Source organism: Aythya fuligula, chromosome 5, assembly GCF_009819795.1.
Source record: "Aythya fuligula isolate bAytFul2 chromosome 5, bAytFul2.pri, whole genome shotgun sequence".
NCBI lineage: Eukaryota > Metazoa > Chordata > Aves > Anseriformes > Anatidae > Aythya > Aythya fuligula.
Genome location: NC_045563.1, coordinates 28,066,882 through 28,091,581, shown reverse-complemented (window position 1 = coordinate 28,091,581; position 24,700 = coordinate 28,066,882). Strand labels below are relative to the sequence as shown.

The 24,700-nt window shown below is 38.8% G+C and overlaps 1 protein-coding gene across 16 annotated transcripts in view; it reads right to left on the bottom strand.

The window, feature by feature from the left end:
* NRXN3 (neurexin 3) overlaps positions 1-24,700 on the bottom strand; it is a 978,580-nt gene that overhangs the window by 132,809 nt on the left and 821,071 nt on the right. For all 16 annotated transcript variants that reach the window (XM_032188606.1, XM_032188602.1, XM_032188603.1 and 13 more), the window contains one exon: positions 3,381-3,552. In XM_032188606.1, the coding sequence (XP_032044497.1) occupies positions 3,381-3,552 (172 nt within the window). The remainder of the gene's footprint in view (positions 1-3,380; positions 3,553-24,700) is intronic.

The following is a 24,700-nucleotide window of genomic DNA, read 5'->3' as shown; positions in this document are numbered from 1 at the left end:
GCATGCTTGAAGGAGAGGAGAGAGAGCAAAACTAACACAAATAAATCATAAACGGCTCAACGGCTTTGCCTGAACTAAGTCACAACAGCTGAGCAGCAGACAGCAGTCCCACTGCAACTGCTGCTTGCTGTTTCTCGTTTCTCAAGAGCTTCGTCTCAGATACCTGCACTGGGTCACTGTTCAGAGTCTTATTGCCCAGGAAGAGAGACTCTGGTAGAATTGGAATGGTATGCACATTGAGTGATCATCTTTAATGACTGGGATTATTTCAGACCCAAAGCTTAGCCAAATTTAGCTTCAAGTTAATTCCCTCCTAATTTACAATTTATCTCTAGCCCTCTTCCTCACAAGAAAGCATAAAGCTTATGTTGCAGGTGGCTGAGATGTAATTGAATGTTATAAAAAACAAAATGTCAGCATCTGAATTGTAGGTTTGTTGCTTTTCTGTTTTCCTTCCAGTTCCTTGTCTTTTATACAAAGTTGCAAAAATGCATCTTTGGAGTCTTTGAATCCCATTGGGCTAATTTCATTTAATTTCAATTTAACTGAAGACCACACTTTAAGGAAAGCCAATATTCTCTCTCTGCTCATAATGAACATCAAACTTTTATTTGTACTTTCCATTGAGCAAGTAATTATGAGTCTAATGTACAATCCTTCAAAAGCTAATAAAACTCAGAGACGAGCATAGAAATACCATTAAGAATGCCATCCTGATGCCCGAAGTTAGCAGTATGTGTGATGACAAAGAAGATACTTTTACTATTTTGTCAAATTTGTGAACATTAGGCTGCTGCTCTGTTCAGGAAATTATGTACTTGTGAAATCGTTCATATTACAAGACAACATGGCATGCCCAAACACGCATGCGCCAGAAGTTGTTTTTTTAAACATTACATATAACAATATAACTGTCTCTTCCAGAATTGAATTAATTCTACATGTAAAATACAGGATTCCTTAGATATTATTGCACAAGTTTGATACAAATTGCAGTTTCAGCAGTCTCTAGCTGAAACACACTGGATTAATCAACCCAAGCACAAAGCTTGTTCCAAAGCTGAAATTCTGCTGAATATCAGTTTAATCTCTGTATGAAAAATATTAGTTGCATGTTTAGTCTGTGAAAGACAACAAAATACTCATTTCAAAAGCTCCTGTTCAGTTGTATTTTAAGCCATTACTTCCCCAGAAAACTGAACTAATAAGGTTTGGTTTCCTGTCGTTGTTGGCTTCTTTCACTGAAGGTTTTTGCAAAGCTGAGACATCTGTAATGCCTTTTCATTATATGGATATTCTGTCATTTAACGTGAATTGAGATCAAGACACAGATCTTTCCTCTGGGAAGGCTGGAATGTTGCACTCCTCTATTGGTTATTTTCACTAGCCATGTAGGACCTTAATTTTTTTTTTTTCTTCAGACTTTTGTCCCCTCTGTCAAATTTGGCTAAAAAATCCATTTGAAATCAACTGGAAAGAGCTAGGGAGAAACACGCACACACATAAAGTATGATCCCAAAGTCTTACTTTTACAGGGACGGGCTGAAAACTATATTCCCTACAAACAGCCAGAAACTGAAATACACACATGGAAAGGAAAAGGTGTGGAATGTAAAGGTGTCCTTTTCCCTTGGGGTACAACAGCCTATGCTCTATACTAACACAGAGCGTAAGATTAATGCTAATACTATAAAACCATACATCTTCTAATGAAAACACAGGACTATGTTAACCAAGGCAGAAGCAGAGGGTACTGAGGTATACTCCGAGTGTGATTTATTTTCCCTTTTAAAAAAGTCTCTAAAGCAATGTGATGAACATTTTGTTTCTTTACACCAGGGACTTACTACAACAAGTAATACAAGAAGAAAATTTATTCATGGGGTTTTTACTGTCTATAATTGGCTGCCAACAGGATCAGAGGCACTTTACCACAAAGTAATTGATGAAAGGAGCAGAAGAAAGATGCTCAGTTTGGGCCTCTCCTAGCCACCCTATCCTCTCTAACCAATAGAAAGCAGAGTTAGAATCTAACTCAGCATGTTTGTCATTGCTTTCTTGGAAAGCTATTATTTCACAAAAATAATGATAATTATTAAAACGTACTCTTTTGCATATACAGCATCAAAACGCTGACAAAGTATCATATTGAATATGAAGTAGAGAGCACCATAGAATAGATCACTTGTATTAAAAACTTCCCTGCGCATTTTCTGTGTAAGTGGAAGAGATGAAATTATCCCCTTAGAGTAATTTATTAGTGTCTGAGGTAAACAGGATATTTCTCATTATTTGAGGTTAAGTGGCTCATGGGCAACTCCTACACAACCAGCAAATTGCCTTATGTTTATCAGTAAATTCTTCCCTCTTCTATCCCAGGTCAGTTATGAAAGGAAGAACTAGAAAAGAAAAGAAAGAACCTAGAAAGGAAGAACTGGAAGTTGCGTAGACTTAATACTAGAAAGCAAAAAGACTGTCACTTGATCTTAGACAACCAAATGTGAATAAGAAGTATGTGGCTACCCTTGGAATTGTTTTCTTGTGCTCCTCCTGCCTTTTGTAACCATCCACATCACCAAGACTCAGTTATCTTATATACTGTCAGCATCACATACAGCAATCAGTTTGCCACTTGGGGTGAATTTGACCTTTTAACATGGTGACATGGTATCATAAGGTTGTGTATCACCAGTGGTGGGAGAACATATAGGACAGTGATTCAAAAGCCACTTGTTCCCTACTCCTAGCGTACTTGGTGTGATGAATTCCACAGAGAAACTGAATTGTTCCCCTGTATTTTGACCCAAAGTCGTCTAAGAGTTGACAGATTTGGCTAGAGTTTTATATAAGTCTCTATATCTGCAAACCTTAAAGAGTGAAAAATAGATGAGGAAAAATTGAGGCAAGCATAAGGTTCATTCAAATAGTTGCAACTTAATCTCTCACATTACAGTTCAGCTACATATCTATGTAGTCTGTATCTTATGACTGACTACGATGACTCTCCTTTTCATAAGGTTCATTCAAAACGTTTCTTGCTTCAATAGTTAGAAAACATCACAAGCAGCAAAACCAAGTTTGTTGTTGAATCAGATTTTTGACTCTCTGCAGACCCAGGATTCACTTAGAGACCTCCAAAACAGCATAAACTACATGTATCATACCACAGAGTTGTCATGCTTTACTCTTCCTATATATATATAAAAAAAACCAAAACATTACTGTGTTTTCCAAAAGACAGAATATGCACCACTAGGCTCTGGTCAATTTATTGTTGAGATGAAGCAACAAAGATTTATATAGTATCTGGTTGTTGTTAAATGTTAGTTTGTAGTTACAGGCAGACAGAAAGAGAAAAGCAAAGACAAAAAAGTATGTACCTGTTGGATAGTGTTCATTCACTGGCCAGCTGTCAACCTGAAGAGTGGCGTTGCCCCCATTCCTGGTAAAGCGCACCACATGGTATTTGCCATCATTTACAGGTGTGCTTTCCTCTTTAATAGAGATGTCCACTGTACCAATATTGAAGACCACACCAATCTTGCCTTGCTCCTGAAATGAAAGAAAAAAAAGAAAAAAATGTTTTCAAATTGCTGCCTATTAGGAGAACGTTCCCGGCCTATAAATCTCTAATGGGTAATTGTGCCAGTAGATGGCACTACAGAATACACAGAAGCATCATTTTGTGCTTTGACAGGATACATTTCATTGGCTCTGCTTCAATGCTAACATTGTCTTCTGCACTCTTCTTTACAGCTTTCACCTGAACATAGTGACTCATTTGCTCTCTTAAAACATCACAGAGGACAGTTGAGAAATCAGGCAATAAAACCAAAGAGATGTGGTGTGGAGGAATGGTTAAGTGAAGTAGGTCATGTGAATGTTGAGCAACTAGGAGGTCGCGAGCTAACAAAGTATCGAACGCAGCTCATATGAGTCTGAGAAAGTGCGTAAATGAGTCTGAGAAAGTACGTAAAATCTGGGAGGTTTCAGGGAGGTTTCAGGGAGGTTTCAGGTACAAGGACATGATATCTGTTGGTGGTCTGGGAAAGTACTAACTGTGTTATTTCGGTTGATGGGAGTGGGAAACTAGATGATAAAATAGAGAAATGCACTAACCAATCATGAGCTTAGCTTTTGCAATATGTATGAGCTAATTATATTGAATTAGATAAAAGACGACTGAGCTATCCAATAAATTGAAGTTCACTGATCACTCATATTGAGCGTCTGTGTCTTCCTTCCGTCGACAACAAATGTCCTCGCAACAATGTGGATATATAGTTACTTGAGCAACAATTCCACTGATTAGTTATTCTCTTGTTCAATTGCCATCTGAAATGCAGCCACAGGCAGGCTTTAACTCAACTGTTTCACAAACAGACTAACAGAACAGAACAAACAGCCCCCACCCCCAAACAAATAACCATGGGATCCAGCAGGGTGAACAGAGGTACAAGGAGGAAAGAACTAGAAGGTAGCAAAAATGTATTAACCAACTTTGACTACCTGAGGGATGCTAATTACTCCTAAGCCAAATGGAAAACATTCCAGACTTTTGAAGGATGGGCTGCAGTCTTTTACTTTTTTTACTTTTTACTTTTACTTTTTAATATCACACACTCCAAGCAACGACTTACTAATAAAGCAGTCCCCTGCAGTGTTCTCCCAAAACTTTCCACCAGCCATTGACTAAATGGCAAGAGCAGATGGATGCAATTTTACTGATCATAACACATTTTCCTGCAGCTCGCCCCATCTAGTTCCAAGCAATAACTAGATTCAATGACTTGAGGTTGTGAAAAGTGGACCCAAAGTATGTTCAGGTTAGATAAATAAAATTATAAATATTAATTCAAAGGATGCCAGAAATTCCCAACAGTGTACCATATGGAAGCAACCAAAACACATCTTCAGGCCTTCAACAAGGAGGGGCATCAGTGTGCTGACCATCCATACCATAAAATTGGCATTAGCCTTATTAGCTGTTTTAATAGAAAAGTCAAGGAAGAAACAAAACCAGAGAGTGGATAACTGTCTCATATCTAAATATAACCTCTTCAAAGCAGACCTGCAGCATAACTCAGACTTTTTCTTTTTTTTTTTTCTAATGCCATCCCCCCATTCTTTGAACTACAATACTGTTATCAGTTCAAAAGGAAAACAGTCCTGTAGTTAGAGGTCACTAGAAAACTAGACTGTGCTTCAATTACTTGGAATTTGCACTGTAATAGCATGCACCTTAATATTACTTTCTTTCTTCTTATAATGATAAATTTTAGATGTTACTATGTACATACTGGATACCAAGAGTCTCATGTTCATTCACACTACTGTGCTTTGGACTGACGTCTCTGCAAGATAACAATCTTTTTACCCTTGTAACAGAGGGTAAGTGGACTAACGCTCCCAGCAGATGCATGAACTCAGACATCATTTGAAAATAATCAAACTTTCCTCTCTTATGCTACCCCCAAAATACATGAGTTTTCACTGAGCAGAGGTTTTTTCCAAGCGTATTGGGTCTGGCTGGGATGTTAACTTTCCCTGCAGCAGTCCATACAGTGCTGTGCTCTACACCTGTAGCTAGAACAGCAGTGCTATCACCCCAGTGTTGTGTCTGCTGCTGAGCAGTGCTGGCACAGCATTGGGACTCTCTCTAACCCTCCTAGGTGGTGGGCAAAAAAGGGAGAAAAGAAACATCACCAGGGCAGCTGACCTAAACCAACCAAAGGGATATTCCATACCATATGATGTCACACTCAGCAATGAAAGGTGGAAACAGGAAGAAGAGGGGAAGGGTGGGCGCTCGTTGTGAAAACGTCGGTTCTCCTCCTGAACACCGGCTACCTGCGTTGAGGCCCTGCTTCAAGGACGTGGTCAATCATCACTCACTTGTGGGAAGCAGAGGGTAATTTCTTTCTTCTGCACTTCCACATAGCCATTGTTTTGTTTTTTCTTTTTTCCCTTTTCCCCTTTCCATTTTTTTTCCCTGTAGTTAAATTGTTTATTTAATAATATTTTTTCTTTAATAATTATTTTTTTTTCTTTAATTAAATTATCCTTATCCCAACCCATGAGTTGTTCTTTACTTCTTCCCCTCCTCATCTAAGGAGGGGGAGTGAGAGAGTGGTTGTGGTGTTTAGCTACCTAGCACGGTAAAACCACCACACCAAGTAAAGGTATTGCTGGCATTACCATTTTTTGACTTATAAAGTGATCTTGTATCACTGTGAGTGAATCTTTTGTGTTAATAAAGTGTCTCCATAGTAATTAGCAAAGAGCAAGTGATTACTTCTTCCTAGACAGCAGGACTCAAAGAATGTCTACTGACCAGGTCATCTGGTTACTGTCTCCATGTGTTTTGGCAAGGTGCTGCCTTATAAACAACCTCCCAGAGAACCTCTCATACTGCTTTTCAATCACCCTCAGAATGTCAATCATGTTCTCCACACTAGCACAGAGACCACTTAGAGTAGAGTCCACCTTGGTAAGTCTTAGTGTAAGCATGTAAAATGAAAAGCTACACCATGTCTAGTGGAACAGATAGCCACCACCACCACAGAGGAAGGGATTAAGAGGTATTCAGCAGAGAGAAAGATATGTATTTTCAAGCCCTACAGGCTGAATGAGGCAGAGATAAAAATTTGTAAATGGGGAAGGAGACAGTGAGAAGTTTAACTAATCTCCCCTGAACAAAGAGAAAACATTTCTGATGTCCCCTTTGATGAAAATGAGATAGTGCTTTTCGCCATTCCCTTCCCCAGGCTTTAAGGGCAAACCTAATTTAAAGAAGTAGTGATAACCCATGGATAAGAGGATAAACCGCAAAGGGGAAGATTCTGGAAGAGAAGGACTGCAAACTGAGCCCCAGCTTGTGTTACTGCATCCCGGTCTGGGCCCCCAGCACAACAAGGACCTGTTAGAGCAGGTCCAGAGCAGGGCCATGAGGATGATCAGAGGGCTGGAGCACCTCTCCTATTAAAGAAAGGCTGAGAGAGTTGGGGATGTTCAGCCTGGAGAAGAGAAGGCTCCCAGGAGACCTCATGCAGGCCTTCCAGTACCTCGAGGGGCCTTATAAAAAAGATGGAGAGTGGCTACTTACTCAGGCAGATAGTTACAGCACAAGGGGGAACAGTTTTAAACTAACATCTAGATCAGATGTTAGAAGGAAATTCTTCAGAAGTTGGTGAGGCACTGGAACATGTTGCCCAGAGCAGCTGTAGATGTCACATCCCTGAGGGTGTTCAAGACCAGGTTGGATGGGGCAACCTGATCTAGTGGGTGGCATCCCTGCCCATGTCAGGGGGGTTGGAACAAGGTGATCTTTAAGGTCCCTTCCAACCCCAACTATTCTGTGGTTCTACGAACTGGCCCCTCAAGCTGCTAGAGAAAGGAGGGAAATGAGCAAACTGGTACCCTCCCCTACCCCAAACAGACTGCTGCCCACTCTCACAGCCAAGGAAACATACCCCTTCTCAAAGTAGCACAACACTTGGTTGCAACTGAGAAACACCCCCCCAAAAAAAAATGTGTAAAACAAATCACGGCCCTAATCAAAGGCTTCCTCCAGCTTTATTCAGTCCCTTCTTGGGCAGAGCTCCCTGTGACTAAGTTTTGCAGGAGCAGGACATTAAGCCAGATTTTGATACTCTTACTTGGACTGAGTAGGAGTTTGTCATGAAAATGGTTCCTTTCCAATTACCAGGACAAAACACAATGTAACACAATTATCTGAAAGCACGGCTACTGAAGCCAAACTGCACACACAGACTTCAAGATACAGTTTATTCATGGTATTTTATATCTCTAGGGCACCAGGCTCTCTCTGGAGAAAGAAAGAAAAAAAAAAAAAAAAAGACAAAAAAAGCAACCATTACTTTACTCATTCCTGTTAGAAAGAAGAAAACCAGAAAGAAAAACCTACAGCAAAGAACAATGACTACAGACACAGAGCAAATCCAGGATTTATTTTCAAGATCTCTTCATTTCCACAGTTTCCTACACTACAACACCTCATTAAAAGCAGCTTTTATGAAGACTTCTTCCTTCCTTCTAAATTTGAAAGACAAACATTACCATTAAAATTTAACATTTCATGACAGACATGACCTCTTTCATTCAATTTTCAGTACAGATAGTAGCTTTTTTTTTTTTTTTTTTTTTTTTTTAGCATTACCTGACATGGGTATTAACTAGACCAGCAAGTATATGTCAAAGAAAGATTTACCTTTGAACCACTATGTTTACTTTGTAGTTAGAGGAAGAAAAATCCCAACCATCAAGGAAGGGAAAAGATGAATACAAAGGCACACAGTGTATGCAAGTTATACGCTCCAGAGAATTTTAATAGACAGCGTGTGTTTTTTCCTCCCTGCATCAGCATTCACTGGGCTGCCTGAAACACCTTCCATGAAAGGGTGATCATGTGTCCCCCAAAACTGCTGTCTTCAAAAGCCACATTGCCTTCTCCTCACTTACAGCCTTTTTGGAAATAAATTTCCACCAAGACTTCAGACAAATAATTATGATTATATAATTGAATGGTTTCAGATAAATTATATTACCAAAATAAAGCAAAGTACTAAAAAGAATGTACAGGGCCTCTCCTTGGTGTCTCTATTCTACGCCACCCTTCCACAAGCTCCTGGCAGCAGTTGCTTGTTATATACATGGCTCCCAAAACATTAAGAACATCATTACATAACACAGGGGCTAATCTATAGCCTGGGATCTGGAATCTCACTCTTAAGTGTTATTTTATTTTGGGCAGTGTTTTCTTTTACCTTTCCATGAAACAGATTCTTCATCTGTGAAAGAGGGGTAACGGTCACCTATCTTACCTTGCTTTACAAGCCCTGTAACCCAAACACATTTTCCTTAAACACTAATGACATTTTGATAATTTAAAGAGCAAACACAATTTGGAAATATGAAGCAGGCAGGATCTGATAATGGCCTATTAAAGCACCAAGGGCAATGTCTGCATCTCACTTTGGTGGACAGAAAGAAACCTGACTGGAAGAATCTGGAGGGCACTGAAGGAGCATGATATTATCCTTTTAGACCAGAGAGTACTATCCAACAGCTTCACAATGCACTAGTTTGAGACAGAGATTGTGAAATTCCAGCCTTTTGGCACTGAAATCCTAACCTTTTGGCTGGTTTGTTATAGTGTCCTACCTCCCCTCAACCGTCTCATCCCTGAAAACAGCTGCAATCCAAGTGGGGCAAGGTCCTAAGCTTTTTTCAGCTTCTACCTTCAGCTCCTCTGAAACCCATTCCCTTCTTCTGAAGGGACCTCCAAAACATTTCTGAGGTTTGACATTTTCACAGGTAGTTTTTTTTTTTCTTTTGTTTTCCCTAACCCAAGGAAGGATAGAGCCTGTCTGCATGCAAATACTTCATGTGATGTATGTTGTTGTGTAATTGTTGGCACTTCCCCCCCTCCATGTGCCCTTGCATTTTTAAAGGCACCTATGTTTCTGTAGAAGATAAGATGGAAAGTCAAATGTGGGTGGCAGTAATTTTGTTAGATGAGCAGTTGCACAGTGGTAGACACCACATGCCAATAGCCACATATACTGTGTACTCTCAAAAGGGCTTTATCTTTCAGTCTTCTTAATCTAAAATTCACATCACCCAGACTGAGAGTATACAGCTGTTCCCTGTGTACAGAAAGGATTTCATTCCAAAAACCAAGAGAGAGAACCCCAGGCAATAGGACAAATCCTACTCTTGGCTGCATCGATATGAATCAACAGCAATTCTGCTGAAGAAACTCAGAATTCTTACTGATGCAAGCAGAAGCAGAGTTTATCCCAGTATCTTTATTTTGTTTTACTTCTTTTTCTGAAACTAAGTGCAAAAGAAAAAAAAATAAAGCATATCCTACAATTTCAGTAGGATTTCAAGTAACTGTGTTTTCTCACTCATTTTACTTTATTATTTTTCACAAGTCACAAGTGTGCAGACTGTTTCCTCCCACCCTGGCAGGTTCCAGCATGACTAGACCTCAGCCCAAACCTGGCAGACAATACTCCTAGTTACTGCTTTCTGAAGACCACTCCTGATTGTGCTGCTCACTTTTCCAAGCGACACACGCTCCTTCAGTAATACAACAAGCCTTTTGCCTTGTAGGAAGGTTTTGTAAACTTCCCCCTCCCAAACGCCTCATACATATATTTTTAAGTCTGCTACCTTTACTTTCAGGAAAACTGTTTTTTTCTTACAAGCTCAAGCACTACTCTTCCTGGAATGGCTTCCTTCTGCATATGGCCCTCAGAATCACAAAGAGAGCCAAAAGAGATCAAACTTGTATTTCTCCCTCTTTGGAGTTATTTTTCCCCCTACTTATTGTTCAAGTCTGTCTTTGCTTGGTTTCTTTTTTTTTTTTTTTTTTTTTTAATGGGAGGGGTTGTATTTTTTTTTTCTTTGCAAAAAAAAATGGATTCTGGATGTTAGCCCAGCTGTCAGATCACTCACTCTCTGTGGTTTGGTGGACTTTGCACAATAGTATTAAATGTAGTGAAGTATTCAGTAGAACTGAAGGCATAGATGTATATTCCTTGGAGGACATTCACGAGTTACTACAATGTCAAAGCACTTGATGTCAAAGTTCTTTACTGACTAGGAAGGGGGGTGAAAACCAGCATTGCACTCAGAGTGCCCTTCTGAGCTGCAACTAGAAGGAAACGCATGGCTGGACAGGCCTTTCTGGGATAAATATTTTCACTGAATTTAAGAAGGAGAGACACTAGAGCCTGTATTCAGTGCAGATATTTTTTTCTTTTTTCACTCTGGTTATATTTAATGCCATTTTTAATAGCACTTGGAACTAACTCTGAAATTGGTTTAATTAGTTTAATAACTCTACAGTTGGGTAAAGGGAGAGCTTACTGCCTGAAGTCTTCCTTTAACTAAATAAACAGCGATGGCAGGGAAGCCATGCTCAATGAGCGGCACAGCCATTTGGCAAACGTAAGAACCAAAAGTTGCAAATGTTGTTAAAGAAATGATAGGCTCACTCAACTTGGAACGTTTTGATCAAGGTTCAAGCACTTTATAGTTATCTTGAAACAAGAAAAAATATTACTGAGGTGACAAGGTGTACACAGGACAGCTAATTTGGAGTGATTTCTGTGTGATATTCTAAGAAGCATTAGGTCATCTTTTGTTTTGTACTGCTTGTTGCTGCTTCTTTAAGATGTCAAACCAGATCCACTAAATCCCAATTACGAATCTATTTATCAGAGAGAACAATATACATACAGGTCAAAATAAATAGCAATTATTACTCTTAAGGGCCATGGTTTTTAAAAGAAGCAATTCTCACAAATACATAATTTATGAAGCTAAAAAGGACAATTGTTATCATCTAGTCTGCTCTAAAATTTTATGAGACCATATATTTTGCCTGAATTGATCCTTTTTTGAACTACAGAATATATTTTAGAACAACGCTCAATTGTGATTTGAACATTTACAGCTGAGGAAAGAATCATTACAGATCAGTCATTGCATTTGCTTCTTTGATAAGATTGGCCCAGTGTTGAACACAGTCAAAAAGGTAAGTGGTGTGTCAAGAACTATAAAGAAAAGGAACAGCAGACTAAAGGCAAATCTCTGTTATAATTAATGGTGTACCTTTGACTTTAATTTCTGAATACAGTACGCAGATCTGTACAAGCTCAATCAGAAAAGAAAATGAGGAAATATAAAAGGTTCAAAACCACCAAACTTGAAACGGTATATATAAAAACATAAAAAAACCCAGATGTTTTATTTTTAATAACTCAACTACAAATACATAATAAAATCATTTGGTAATAAAATTTAAGCAAAGGAAGTACATTTTGAGACAGTACATAACTGAACTGTGCAACTCACTCTCACAGGGTATGTTGCATGCCTAAGATACATTCAAAAATAGACAAATTAATGGCAGGAAAGTCAATCAAGAGCTATTGAACACAACAGTGTGAATATAATCTTCTGCTCAGCAGGTCCTTAAAAGCAGATCATTACCGTTTGTTTTAACTTTTACCTCCTGCATTAAAAAAAAAAAAAATCTAATGTCTTACTTCCAGAAATGAATTGTAAGACTCTGATCAAGTCAAATTTTTTTGAATGTTATTGCCATTTCTTATTCATTTTGTAAAGTGGTGAAATGCTGACACTGGCAAAGTTTAATGGGTATCTTTTTTATTAAAGGTTTTGAAAGCGTGGTTTAGATAAAGATTTGCCAGAGTCATGCTGGTGTAAATAGTCCTGCCTTAAAGCAAGAAAAGTGCTAGAGCAGATGACTTGAGATTCCAACTTCATTTTTCTGTGATTGCAAACACTCCCCAAAGCTTTCCATGGCATAATAGATACCTACTCAGTCCTCTGTCTTTCTCATTGGAAAGCACTTTTTCCAGTCCTTATCTTAATCTTCCCATGACCCCTGAAACTCCTCTAGTTTAGTAATACTTTTCTTCAAATTTAGTCAACATAAATTTTCAACCTCAGTTCACAGAAATCACACAACCAGTTTGGTTTACATGTTCACAGGCCATATTGTATCTTTTGGCTGCAATCTTACACTGGGGGCTCACCAGTTGAGCCTCATTCCTCATGACTCCATAGCCTTATACAGGAGTGCTCTCAGGAAGTGCCCCTTGTACTGCGAGATGGCCTCTAGCTGAAGTAAAACACAGCCACGCTCCTCACTAAGAGCTCACCAAGATATCCGGAAAGCAATTTTATATTTTTGATTGTGTATTTGGGGCACAAGCTATTAGATAATACTTTTTAATGGCCCATACTACAAAAAAGAATAGCACAGAAATAAAGCACTACTGAAGCATGCCTTTTCTATTTTTTTTCTTGACCAAACTCCCTGGCAACACCATGGGAATACTGAGTTACCAGTTGTCTGTGACAGTTCAGCTCTTTTAACAAATCATTCCTCCCAGTTTACCTTATGTCCTCTCTGTCCTCTCCCTTCATCATTCCACCCTTCAATGTTTGCCTTTTTTCTGATATATTTTTTTTTTAATCCTGAATAAAAAAAAATAAAAAATGCCCCTCACAAGGGGCAGCTAAAGAACAGCGCATATGCAATATGGAAGCTGCATTCCTTCCCTGCTCCTCAAACCAGGTACCTTGCACTTGATAAGAGGTTTATGCACCATTGCAAGTTTTTATGTAACCTTAATACACAATATCAACAGAATTAAACTTAGGAATTAATTCGGCACCAGAAGTTTCCTTATTTCTTAAAAGGTGATACTATTAATGCAGCTTGAGACCTTTTGAAGTTTTGACTCACTCATACATGTAATCTAGTCTGGTTTGAGCACATTGCTGAAAGGCAGAAAAGATTTATTTTCTGCTTTTACTGCTGCTCAGTTACACCTTAAACAAGCCACTCCATCTTTTTAGACTATATAGTTTCTGGCTTATCATGCAGTGCATTTGCGTGGTACCTACCACAGTGGAGCCCTAGTATCTGGGGGGTCTCTGGATGCTGTTGTACAAATAATTAACACTGAGCAGAGTATCCTGATATATAGTATCACAACATTATTACCATGACCAGGCATGTACTAAGCTTGCCTTAAACCCGTTTCCTCAAAACCAGGGGAACAATGTAGCATATCTGGTTGCTCTCACTTAAACCTGACACCCGCTGAGCAAAGCTGAGCGATCAGTAATGTTCTGGAGTCTTAAGAGGGAGGCTGTGCCCAATTAAATCGTTTCTTCCTCTGACCTAACAAAGCAACAGTGCACTGCCAGTCAATTACCAAGCAGTGAAATGTAATAAGAAATACACTCAGGTGTGTTTAGGCCATACAATTTGTGGAAACAACTGTTGCTACACAGCTAGCAAAGCTCCAGCTGTAAGACCGCTAATCCTTCTCATGTAGGGACACCATAATGCAAGTAACGAAACAGAAATTAACAACATGCTGAAAATGGGGCATTACTTAGGCAAACAGAATGCAAAAAACATTATGGAAGCAATACCTGTCCATCAGTTTACTGGCAAATACATTATTTATATAGCAAATTTATTCCCTCAGTTTACAATATGCATCAGGAAAACCTGCCTTACATGATGGTATGAGCTTCAACTATAATTAGGACTAAGCATTCAGCCTGTGCCTTTTCAAAATATTAATAACATATCCTGGACATTTTTGAGAAATGATACGGTTTAGATATAATACTGGACTAGGAAAAAAACAGGAACCACCCTGAATGTTGATGTCAACTTCTGTTTCTCTAAAGAACTGACACAATGCACACCGTGTGTTGCATTTTAAACTTAGAGCATCCCTAAAGTGTACCCTTCTCCTTTATTACAGAAGTCAAAAGCAGCCCCTTCCACTTCTGTTCATAAATGCTGTCATGTAACTCACTCCTCAGACAAAAATGTGACTAGCTGCTAAAAATGCCACATCCGCTCAGTAAGGAAAAGGGTGCCATAACAAGTCATATTTTAGAAGGGCAGAAGAGCAAGCAACCCACTTTCCAGGAGAAGCATCTCCATCCATCTCAAAACGTCTCCACTGGAGTTTTACTCCACTGGGTAACATTGCCAAAGATTTATGCTGACAGAAGCTCAAGTGTCAGTTACACAAAATACAGTACCAGAGATCTGATCCAGGCAGCATGAAATAAACGGCGTACCTTAACTAGTAGGCTTCCTTATCAAGAGAGCTGGTATAATTGCATGATGTCTGTGGGCTGAAGGCGCAGCATATATCATACACACTGTAACAGCAATCAGAGCTGTCTGTCTCAACCCATAACCCATAGAAAAGTGAGCACTTGTCAGGAAAATGGCATTAAAAAAGGACACCGCTGCCTGACAGGAAAGGTGATCACAAATATCAGCTTGCCACCATCCAATTAACCCAGGCATAGCAGATACAGAAGTACAAGGGCTGCAGCTGCATTGGATGAAATTAATCAATCTAAACTTTGTTTTGCCTAGAGTATGTTCATAAAACCTATTCTACCCTTAGTCGTGCACAGTATTGTAGTGTTTCAGAGAGTTCCAAAAAATACGTGTTCAAAAGTATTTTATTACTAAGCACTATGTATCACTATATTTTCCTTTTTCAGTGTGTTTATTTATAGAATTCTAACAGAATTTAATACATTAGAGTCTATGTTGTATGTTTCTTTTGAGATGAACATAACAGATTTCACAAACTATATATAAAATCAACAGTGTATTGTAAACACAGCAGTAAGTCGTCTTTTCTAGAGAAACGAGAACGAGGCGTATGAGCTCAAGTTCAATAGGCCTCCCCAATCAGACAAGATAATGAGGAAAATATGAGTATATGCAAACACAAACAGTGACTGGATTCTTCAACAGATTATTTCTAGCTTTTCAAACCTTACTTTTTTAAACTGCCTTTTTTTTTTTTTTTTTTTTTTTTTTTTTTTTTAAATAAAGCTTAATATGGCTTTTGAGATGTGTCTGCACTCCAGCAGAAGGCTTTTCCTATCCTGAATTGGTTTCCTAAAACTTTGAATGGGAGTGAGAAATGCAGATAAAAATGTGTGAACATGAACACTGTGAATATCACAGCATGGGAAACTCATATTACTATATACTCATATTACTAATGAAAATTGCCCAAACTAATTTACTTATCTGCAGATTTTAATAAGTTTCTATGACACAGCACTACTTAGAGTAAGGAACAGTGGAATATTAGACAGTGATGCTAAAAGATAAACAAACTGCTTTTGAACACACAGCTCAAAGGAGACCACCAGCACCATTTCCATTTTGTGCATTAGAAAGCAGAGATAAAAGGAAATGCCAGAATTTCACAGGAAACAGAAGTGACAGGAACAGAAAAAAAAACAGTTATTTTTGAGAAAAAAAATAATAATGAGAGTTATTACAAAATTACCACTAAGTACTTTAAACATTCACATTTTATGTATGCGTAGGACCTCCTGCTTAAATAAATTCACATAGAACCCTCCCATTTTCCATTGCAACTTTTTTTTTTTTTTTTTTTTTTTTAATCTATCTCAATGTGTGTTTTTTTCAAGATCCACTGTTGGAGGATCTCTGCGTCTAGAATTTTGATTATTTCTAGGCCCTTTAACCGGAGTGCCTCTATCCCAGGAGAGGAATTTGGCTCCTCCAAGACCAAGGGAATTTTTGCATTAATCTTCACCAAAAGTCAATAGTTGCTTCTGAACCTAGTAGGAAACATTACGTTACATTCAGGTTGAATTTTTCTCTGTAGAAAAGACAGCAATTTTACTGAATCAAAATCTAGATGAGCCTCTGGGAAAAAAGTTATGACTTGCCTGCTTTGTGTTGTGGAATTCACTTACTGTAAAGCTGCTTGGCAAGGATCTATCAGACAGACAGCCTTGCCAAGTTTGCAATATGTTGGTTAAGTCAGAACTCCTGATGTCAAATTCAAACTTGATTATCGGGAAAGGATGTTGTACAGAAAGCTAAAGTATTTCCAGGACTCATTTTTGACATATTAGGTGTGGAAAAAGTAAAGAGAAGATTAATGTCAACTTCTGTACCTTTCTCTGATATTTTCTCCTCTCTACCATCTAGGAAAAAAAATTATCATGAGACGTGATAGGACAACCAATAAATGAAATGAAACCGCTTCCGTAGGATTATGCTGAGAGTGTAACCCTATTGCAATTACAGCTGACCTTGATTCACTTCCTGATTCAGATTCCAACTCTATATGGCTGATCACTTGTTCACATTAGGTTCTGTGGGAAGAAGCTACGTTTCTTTAGGCCTGAAGGAAAAGATAAAGGACCACCTCTACAGATAACCTTTCATAAATTCATAAATTTTTGTAGGTACCATCAGGAACACTAGGGTAATGAAGTGTCAAGGGCATGGGAGGCAAGATCATTACAGACAGATATAAGTCACGGATTGGGAAGCTTTCTTCTTTGAATCACGCTATTTCATGGTGCAACAATAAGACAGCTTACATCTGAAATAAAAATAGAGAAGGAATCAGAGAGACTCCTATGGCAGCAATGCTGGACAAATGTTGGAAGAATGTGAGGTAATTGAATAGCTTACCTAGACAAGACATAAAGATCATAAAATGACTTTGTAGTGTGCTGTATAGGAACAGACCACAAATGTCTATTCCTTGATTAGATCAGAGTTTTTATGAACCAACAGGAACAGCCAATGGTATTATAGCTACATAACTGCTGTGATTTAGACTGTTTCTATTTAAAAACTGGTAGTAGAAAATTTCTTGCCTATGTCCAGCACCTCGTGATTTGGCCACTCAGTAAATATCACCCAAGTAGAAGAACAGAGTTCCTCCCCTCATTATTTATTTTGTCAGCATGCTGTTGAAATTAATAGGTCAAACTCTGACATTTGCATTGAGGAGAAAGCCCTACAGAGGACCCAGATTTAGAGGGAAAAAAAAAATAAAGAAGAAAAAAAAGATTTGGCTTGATACCGTATGTTCAGCACAAAATATCATAGCCTTTAGAAATCAGATTTTCAAGAGTTGCCATTTAGCTTAAGGAAATAAAAGATTTGCCTTATTTCATCTTTTTGTTTCCAATATGACTGTTGCCCCACCCAGCCTTTCTCCTTCCTATGCAATCAACCCACCTGATGAGCTGATTGGAAGAGTCAATTAAGTCCTAACAGGTTGATTGTGTTAAATAAAAAGTGAAGGAGAGATAAGGGTGATAGATATCTCTGGCCAGCTATTACAGCTGTTGGCTGTGGGTGTTCTTCATGCAGATGGAGGGCAGTATTGGCAGCATATGGCATGGGAGTTTGGGCTTGGAAGGTAGATAGAACAGATTATTGATGAAAGGCAGTAAACCCAAAGCTGCCTGGGGGATAACAAACAAGTCTAACAGATTGAATCGTTGACGACCTTCTTAGTTTCTTCACCTCTAGACCTTACCAAGACCTCTAGGATCCCATCATCATTCCTACTGCTTGCCCTTCCTCTCTGCCTGTAAAGAGGAAGCCAGGAAGCCTCAGCTGGAAAGGGGCTAAAGCCAATAACCATTCCATTTGATACATCCAGGCAGCGATCTGAGAGGCTAGCTATCTGGATAGAAGTCTCATAAAATGCTACAAATACTGCTTGCTCCTTGAAAGCTTTACCACAGCACAGGTAACCAAGTGATTTAGACAACGGTCATTTGGACACTTTGGCTGGTGTGATATATAGAAGCATAAAGTGATGGAGACAGCAGCTGTCCTTCAAGTAAGATTCCTGTTACAGCTATGATGATAAGGTACATAGGAATATGGCATCCCAGGCCTTGGAGAATCACACCCTGTGTGTCACAGAGTCATCCTGCCACTGAAGCCAAGAACTCAATCTCTTGCGCTAACTGTGACCTAACTTCCTGTGGAATTATAGTGTATTCCTATTTCTTCTGAAAAAATACCGGATTGATTTTTAACACTAATCCTGGACAACATTTCTTCTCACACAATCATACCAGTTTGGATTGTTTCTCCTCCTAGTAGATTCCCTGTTTATTTCCTTTTGGCATCTTTAATTCTCTTTATGTAAAACCACTTAAACAATACTGTAAAACAGAAGGGGCTTCTCTAGAGACTGGAAAAAATGTCAGAATGTTGGCCAGACTCTTTGTGATACATTTTTTTTTAAACATTTAAATCAAAAGAGGGGAGGCTAGTTTAAATTGACCCTCCAAATATTGAATAGATCATTAAAAATGACCTACTTTCTCAATGTTATTGATGGGTCTACCTATGTCCATGCACAATAGTGTAAATGAGTCAGTAGCCAGATCCTCTGGCTACTGATTCGCTCTCTATAGGTACCTCAAGGGTGGCTGTAGTGAGGTGGGGGTTGGTCTGTTCTCCCACGTGCCTGGTGACAGGACGAGGGGGAATGGGCTAAAGTTGAGCCAGGGGAGTTTTAGGTTAGATGTTAGGAAGAACTTCTTTACTGAAAGGGTTGTGAGGCATTGGAACAGGCTGCCCAGGGAAGTGGTGGAGTCCCCATCCCTGGAAGTCTTCAAAAGACGTTTAGATGTAGAGCTTAGGGATATGGTTTAGTGGGCACTGCTAGCGTTAGGTCAGAGGTTGGACTCGATGATCTTGAGGTCTCTTCCAACCTAGAAATTCTGTGATTCTGTGATCCTTTCCATGTCTCTGCTATACCCACGCTATGGACAGACTATGGCCTTCAAGAACTTTTTAAAGGACAGCTACCTGCCAGCTCAATAAAAACTTTAGCGTTGCCAATTCAAAAATAAATGCATCAGAAATATCAGACATTTAACTCTTAGAGCACTGGCTTTCGTAGATGAAGATTAATGCCTGTGACATCTGAAGACAATAAACATCAGCATCCAAAAGATTATTCTGCAAATCAGTGTGCAATTGTGGTAACATATCCTTGTCAAGCTGCAACATAAACAAAGCTGTACCAGAAAAAAAACAACCCTTAAATAGACAGTATGTGTACAGATATGGGAGCACATTAGAAAAAGAAAATAAGGAATGCTGGCATGGATTCTGTGTTTGTAGCTATCTCGTGTTCTAGTTTTCCTCATGGTACAGCAACAAAGAGCAGAAACAGAAAATACAACAAAATAGGCTGTGTCTACTTCTTAAAATATTCCTGTTCATCTCTGTGGAATCTCACTGCTCCTCTGAATAAATATCATTACCATCAAATTGCTTTCTACTTCATTAGAATGATAACTCATTGAAGATTCTCCTTCTGAAAATTGATAGAGTTTTTTCTAGGAGTAAGTAATATGAAGAAGTTTATGCTGATCCACCAAACATCAGTCATGCTCTGGTACCAGACAGGAAGATATTACATGACATAAGTGAAAGAAGCTCTAGGCAATATGAATAACATCAGCCCGCACGCGGGGATAACCTATATTATAGCTTCAGGGGTGGATAAAACAAGCAGATTGTGGCTCTGTATCATGATATTGTAATGTTCTTTACTCACACTGCAACACAAGTTAACCCAATTACAGTTTCCTAAATAGATGGATACAAATGACAGCCTGAATGCACAGCAAACTCCTAAGACAGGGCTCTGAAAGTTTCAGAATGGTTTACACAGCTTCACACCCTCAGGTCTCACACACTAACAGAGGAACGTCCCAGCGCATGAAAGGAAACCATCAATGAATGGCCAGAATACTTCAGGAAACACAACAGATGGCTCAGCATTTCAGTTTTGTAAAAAAAATATCAAGGATTTCAAAAACAAACAAACAAAAAAAACCCAAACATTTTCTGTAGAAAAATGAAGGAGGCATAGAAAAAAAAAAAAAAGTGATTTTATTTACCCAAATTTTGAATTTCTAGCCACATTACTTTTGCTTCCACTTGGTTTTTACTTTTGTCCTCCTCTTTTCTTTGAAAAAAAGAGGAAGCAGAAGAAAAGACAAGCAAACATGTAAATATTCTTAAAATTTGTAAGACTAAAATTAAGATGTTCATTTTATCTGAAGGCACAAGTTTCTAAAAGAAACAAAAATCAATTTCAGTGGAGAATATTTCAACTCTAAAAATATGTCCAATCAAAAATGTCATTGTTTTTATTTATATATCCTTTTCTTTCACAATGACGGATATGGGTTTCTCAACTGGAATTACATGCAGAGCACAGCCACCTTGAACTGGTAAGTAGAGGCTTCTACTATTATCTTAAAAAAGACATGTCATAATCACCTTTCTTAGTATAATGTATTTACTCAGAGCCCACATGGCTATTGCTGAAGAGGGTGGCTTTCCTTAATCTCCCTGACAAACTTTAGGCAGTGTTATCTCAAGGGACCAATAAGAACTATCAGGCATTTCCTATCTATCACAAGAGATAACATAGCTGGCCTTCTAACACGGACCCTTCTTGACATTGAAGCATGTGCTACGTGGTGGCAAAGAAAAGTTTGTTGGGTATGTTGTACATGTATTCTGGAGTTTGTTCAAAACCAGTGGAAGTGCAAATAACACATGCCTGGAAAAAAGAACCTGGCTGCACTCCAAACGTGATATTAATTCTTCATAGGTTTAGTTAAGTTAGCAGGTTTATAGAGATGCTTTCTGCTAGAATCCAACATTTTCATCTGCCATTAATATTTTAAGAAAATTTTCAAGGGAAGTTATTTGGATCTTACAGTAATTTTGGAGCATTTAAAAATAGAGTTACTAATTCCCTTTTACCATGATACTTTCTTCTTTCATGTGACCTCATCTTTATTTATTTTGTTTTCACTATTGCACGTTAAACACTCAAAGATGCCATCCTAATGAAATGGGTTCAGTATCACAGCCGGTGGTTAACAGCTCTGCAGCCTTCAAGGTGGTATTGGATGCACATGCTTTCCTAGCCTTCAGGGATGCATTTCTTCCTTTCTTCGTGAAACTGGGTAGGTGGTTTCAAGAAGAAAAGGAAACATGAAAGCCTTGCCCTCTTTTCTAGCAAACGCTTCACAAACAGAATGATTTGAAATGGGAAGGAAGCTTGAAAGAGGCTTTATTGTTTTTGTGAGAGAGGTTAATGGCAATAGCTGCATTTAAGAAAGAAAAGAAAAAACTGATGATAGAATCAAAAAGCCAGCAGCTGTGTCTTGATTTAGATCAAAGCGATAGAGAGGGAGCTGTGCCAAGAATCTCCTGTAAGATGCCAAGTGTCTCCCCATTTTCCTGCATAATTTTACAGACATGAGACATATGATACTCAATTAGGTATGTGGGGTGTTTTTTTTTTTTATTGTTTGTTTGTTTGTTTTAAACACATCTGAGCAACAAGCAGCCACTGAAACTCTAACCATGCCATCTTCACTAGCCAACGAACCTTCTAGGAGGACTTACGGAAAAGGCGTGGGATTTAAGCCCCACAAACCATTATCTTTTCAGCCATTCAGGACAGTCACAGTGCATACAAAAGACAGTTTTGCAGTTTTCCGACCATTATCAATTGGGCTGAGGCTCTTAACTCATTTACTGGACACTACCATACAGCTGCAGAAGAATTGTGATCTTCTTTTCTTACTTGTGTGGATTGAGTTCATGTGCTAACTAGAAAGGAAAGGCATTGCTTAATACTGATGCCATCCCCTTGACTTCAGTGACATTTATCTGGAAACACACTTGACTTGCCAACTGTTGCTTTAAATTGATCCATTGACTCTTAACCCTGTTAACACTTCAGAATTGGGTGTGCTGCATTATTTTCCAAGATTTACCCGTGGTTTATTTGAAAAAGCCACCTTTCTATCACTGTATTGACACACAAATGGAACCTGCACTTAACCCTGCCACATTTGCTAACTGAACACAAATCAAAGATTTCCCCTCTTCATTGTCAAAGAGATGAACTACTTTTTGTCCAACCCAAACAGCCCTGGTACATCCAGACTAGTCATTTTCCAGAACTGATATAAGCCACAATATCAGGTCTTGACCACTAACACATCAGAACATTTCCTTGCCTTGACTACAGACAGGTTTATGTGTAATTTTCTTGCTGTGACAATCAATTTTGGGAAAAACATTCTACTATTTCATTTGTATGTGTTACTTTCCCTTTCAGAGCTTTACACAAGAGTAAGTTATAGCACGATATAGGGCTTTTTGTCTTGTACACGAGGGTTGGAACAATGATCTGAATTTCTCCTTCCTGAAGAGCCTCTCATAAGGCTATGAAAAGGAAAAATGAGGGAAATAAAGGAGGAGGCAGATCCACAAAAGTCTCAACACCATGTACCAAAATACTACTGCTAGCACAGATCAGTGCCTTCGCTGGGTGTCTGAGATGTCTGAAAAAGGGAACAGACGCAATGACTCGTGTTACAAAAGGTACAGAGCTGAGTTTCCTGGACTGTTAAATCAGCAACTTTCACAAGTGCCGAATTAAATATGTTTTAAGTGGTATTTCAAAGTTACAGTTGGTTACATCTGGGCCTGCTGACCTTAACAATGTCATGTTAAATATTTTCTTTTTAATTAAGGTAATGGCTAAGCTCTGAGGATGAGTATTGTTTTTCACTTCATTAATTTTACTGTTAAATTGCAAAAAAGATAGTGAAACAGATTAGCAAAACAACAAGACAGAGGGGACATTTCAGGTGGTCTGAACTCTCACCACAATACCCATAGGTCCAGACTTTTAATGCTAACCGAGCTCTGGGCACAGGAGCCCTGACCTCCAAATTGTTCAGCACCCACGGTTCCAAATTGACCTACTAGCTTATCCGGTCTGACAGTCATGCCAGCGCCAGCCTGATTCCTTGGTCTCTACACACTAGGGGATATGCTTTTTAATAAATGCAGGCAACCCCTTTAGTACAGGCAGCTGGCAGTTTGGCAAACTCCCTTCCTGGTGGCTGTTACCGTGTTAACAGTGGATATTATTGCAAAGGTCCAAATCTAGAGATGCTTTCCCTTCTTGTTTTGACTTTCCTTGGTAAAAGTTACTGGCCTAGAAATACTCTTCTGGAATGAGTTGATCGTTTTTCTACTTTCAAAATTATCATTATGGATATAAGAGCCCTTTATGCATGTTTTCATCACAGATTGGGTAGTGCTTTCATAAGCAGTAAATATTCAGCCTGATTTTTCAAAATTAGTCCCATCCATCCCAACTAAAATGTACTGAAGTTTCTTTCTTCATAATAATTGAAAAATAATAGAAAAGTGTTAATTTACAGTAAGACCAGCAAACAGTTTCCCTCGTGCTCTCATCATCACTCTTGTCCACAGGATTTATTACAGCTTAAGGGAAAATTCTCATTGGACCCACTCCTGAAAACACAGGTAGCACATCACTGCCTTCTTCTAAGTAAAGGGGGAAAACTAGAGGAATGTTTACTCTGGTGACTGCAAAACAGCAAGTCATCTGTTTTTGTGAAGGTAATCATGATTTAATAAATGACTTGCAGAGCTGCAGGTCAGAAGATCTTAATCCTACTCCTTATGCTGGAAGGGGCTTGCTGTGCTGGTTGCAGGAAGCATAATAGCATTTTTGCCCCAATTACCTTCTCTTTGAAATGAGAACAACAATATTTTTATTAAATGTTTGTAGACTGCTCAGAGATCCCAGAATGGGAAAAGTCTAGACAACTGCTAACTTTGGCCAAGAAATTCTGAATTCTTACTGAAATGTTTGCAAATGTGCTCACAGGCCGAACAGCTCCCGATTGCAGGATAGCTTGTTTCCCTGCTCAGTCCACCCATTCTGTCTGCAGCTGTTCTAAGGGGACACATATAATCATCACATTTGTCGTGATGGCAATGGTGATAATGATACCGTGTGCACTAATGAGAGGCAAGTACATATTTCACTTTCTGCAAGGCTTGGTGCTTGGGCTATACTGTCTGCCAGCTGTCTCTGTCCATAGCACAACCTGTAATTTTGTTAACAAAATGAGCCATTTCAGAGATCAATCATTATCCTGGCTGTCTTTATCCGTTTATTGTTGCAGCCTGCGATAAACATAGGAGATCTCACAAACAAGGTCTTTTCAGTTGGAGAGGACGGAAAAATAAACATTAAAAATATCTGATCCGTCCATTCAGAGCTATTTGTCAGCACTGGAAATTCTACTGCTCCTCACCTCTGAAGCTAAGCAGAAGAATCTTTGCGTACCTTTTTATTCCCATTTTTTAATTTTCAAGGCTACCCCTGCACTACCAGCTTTTAAA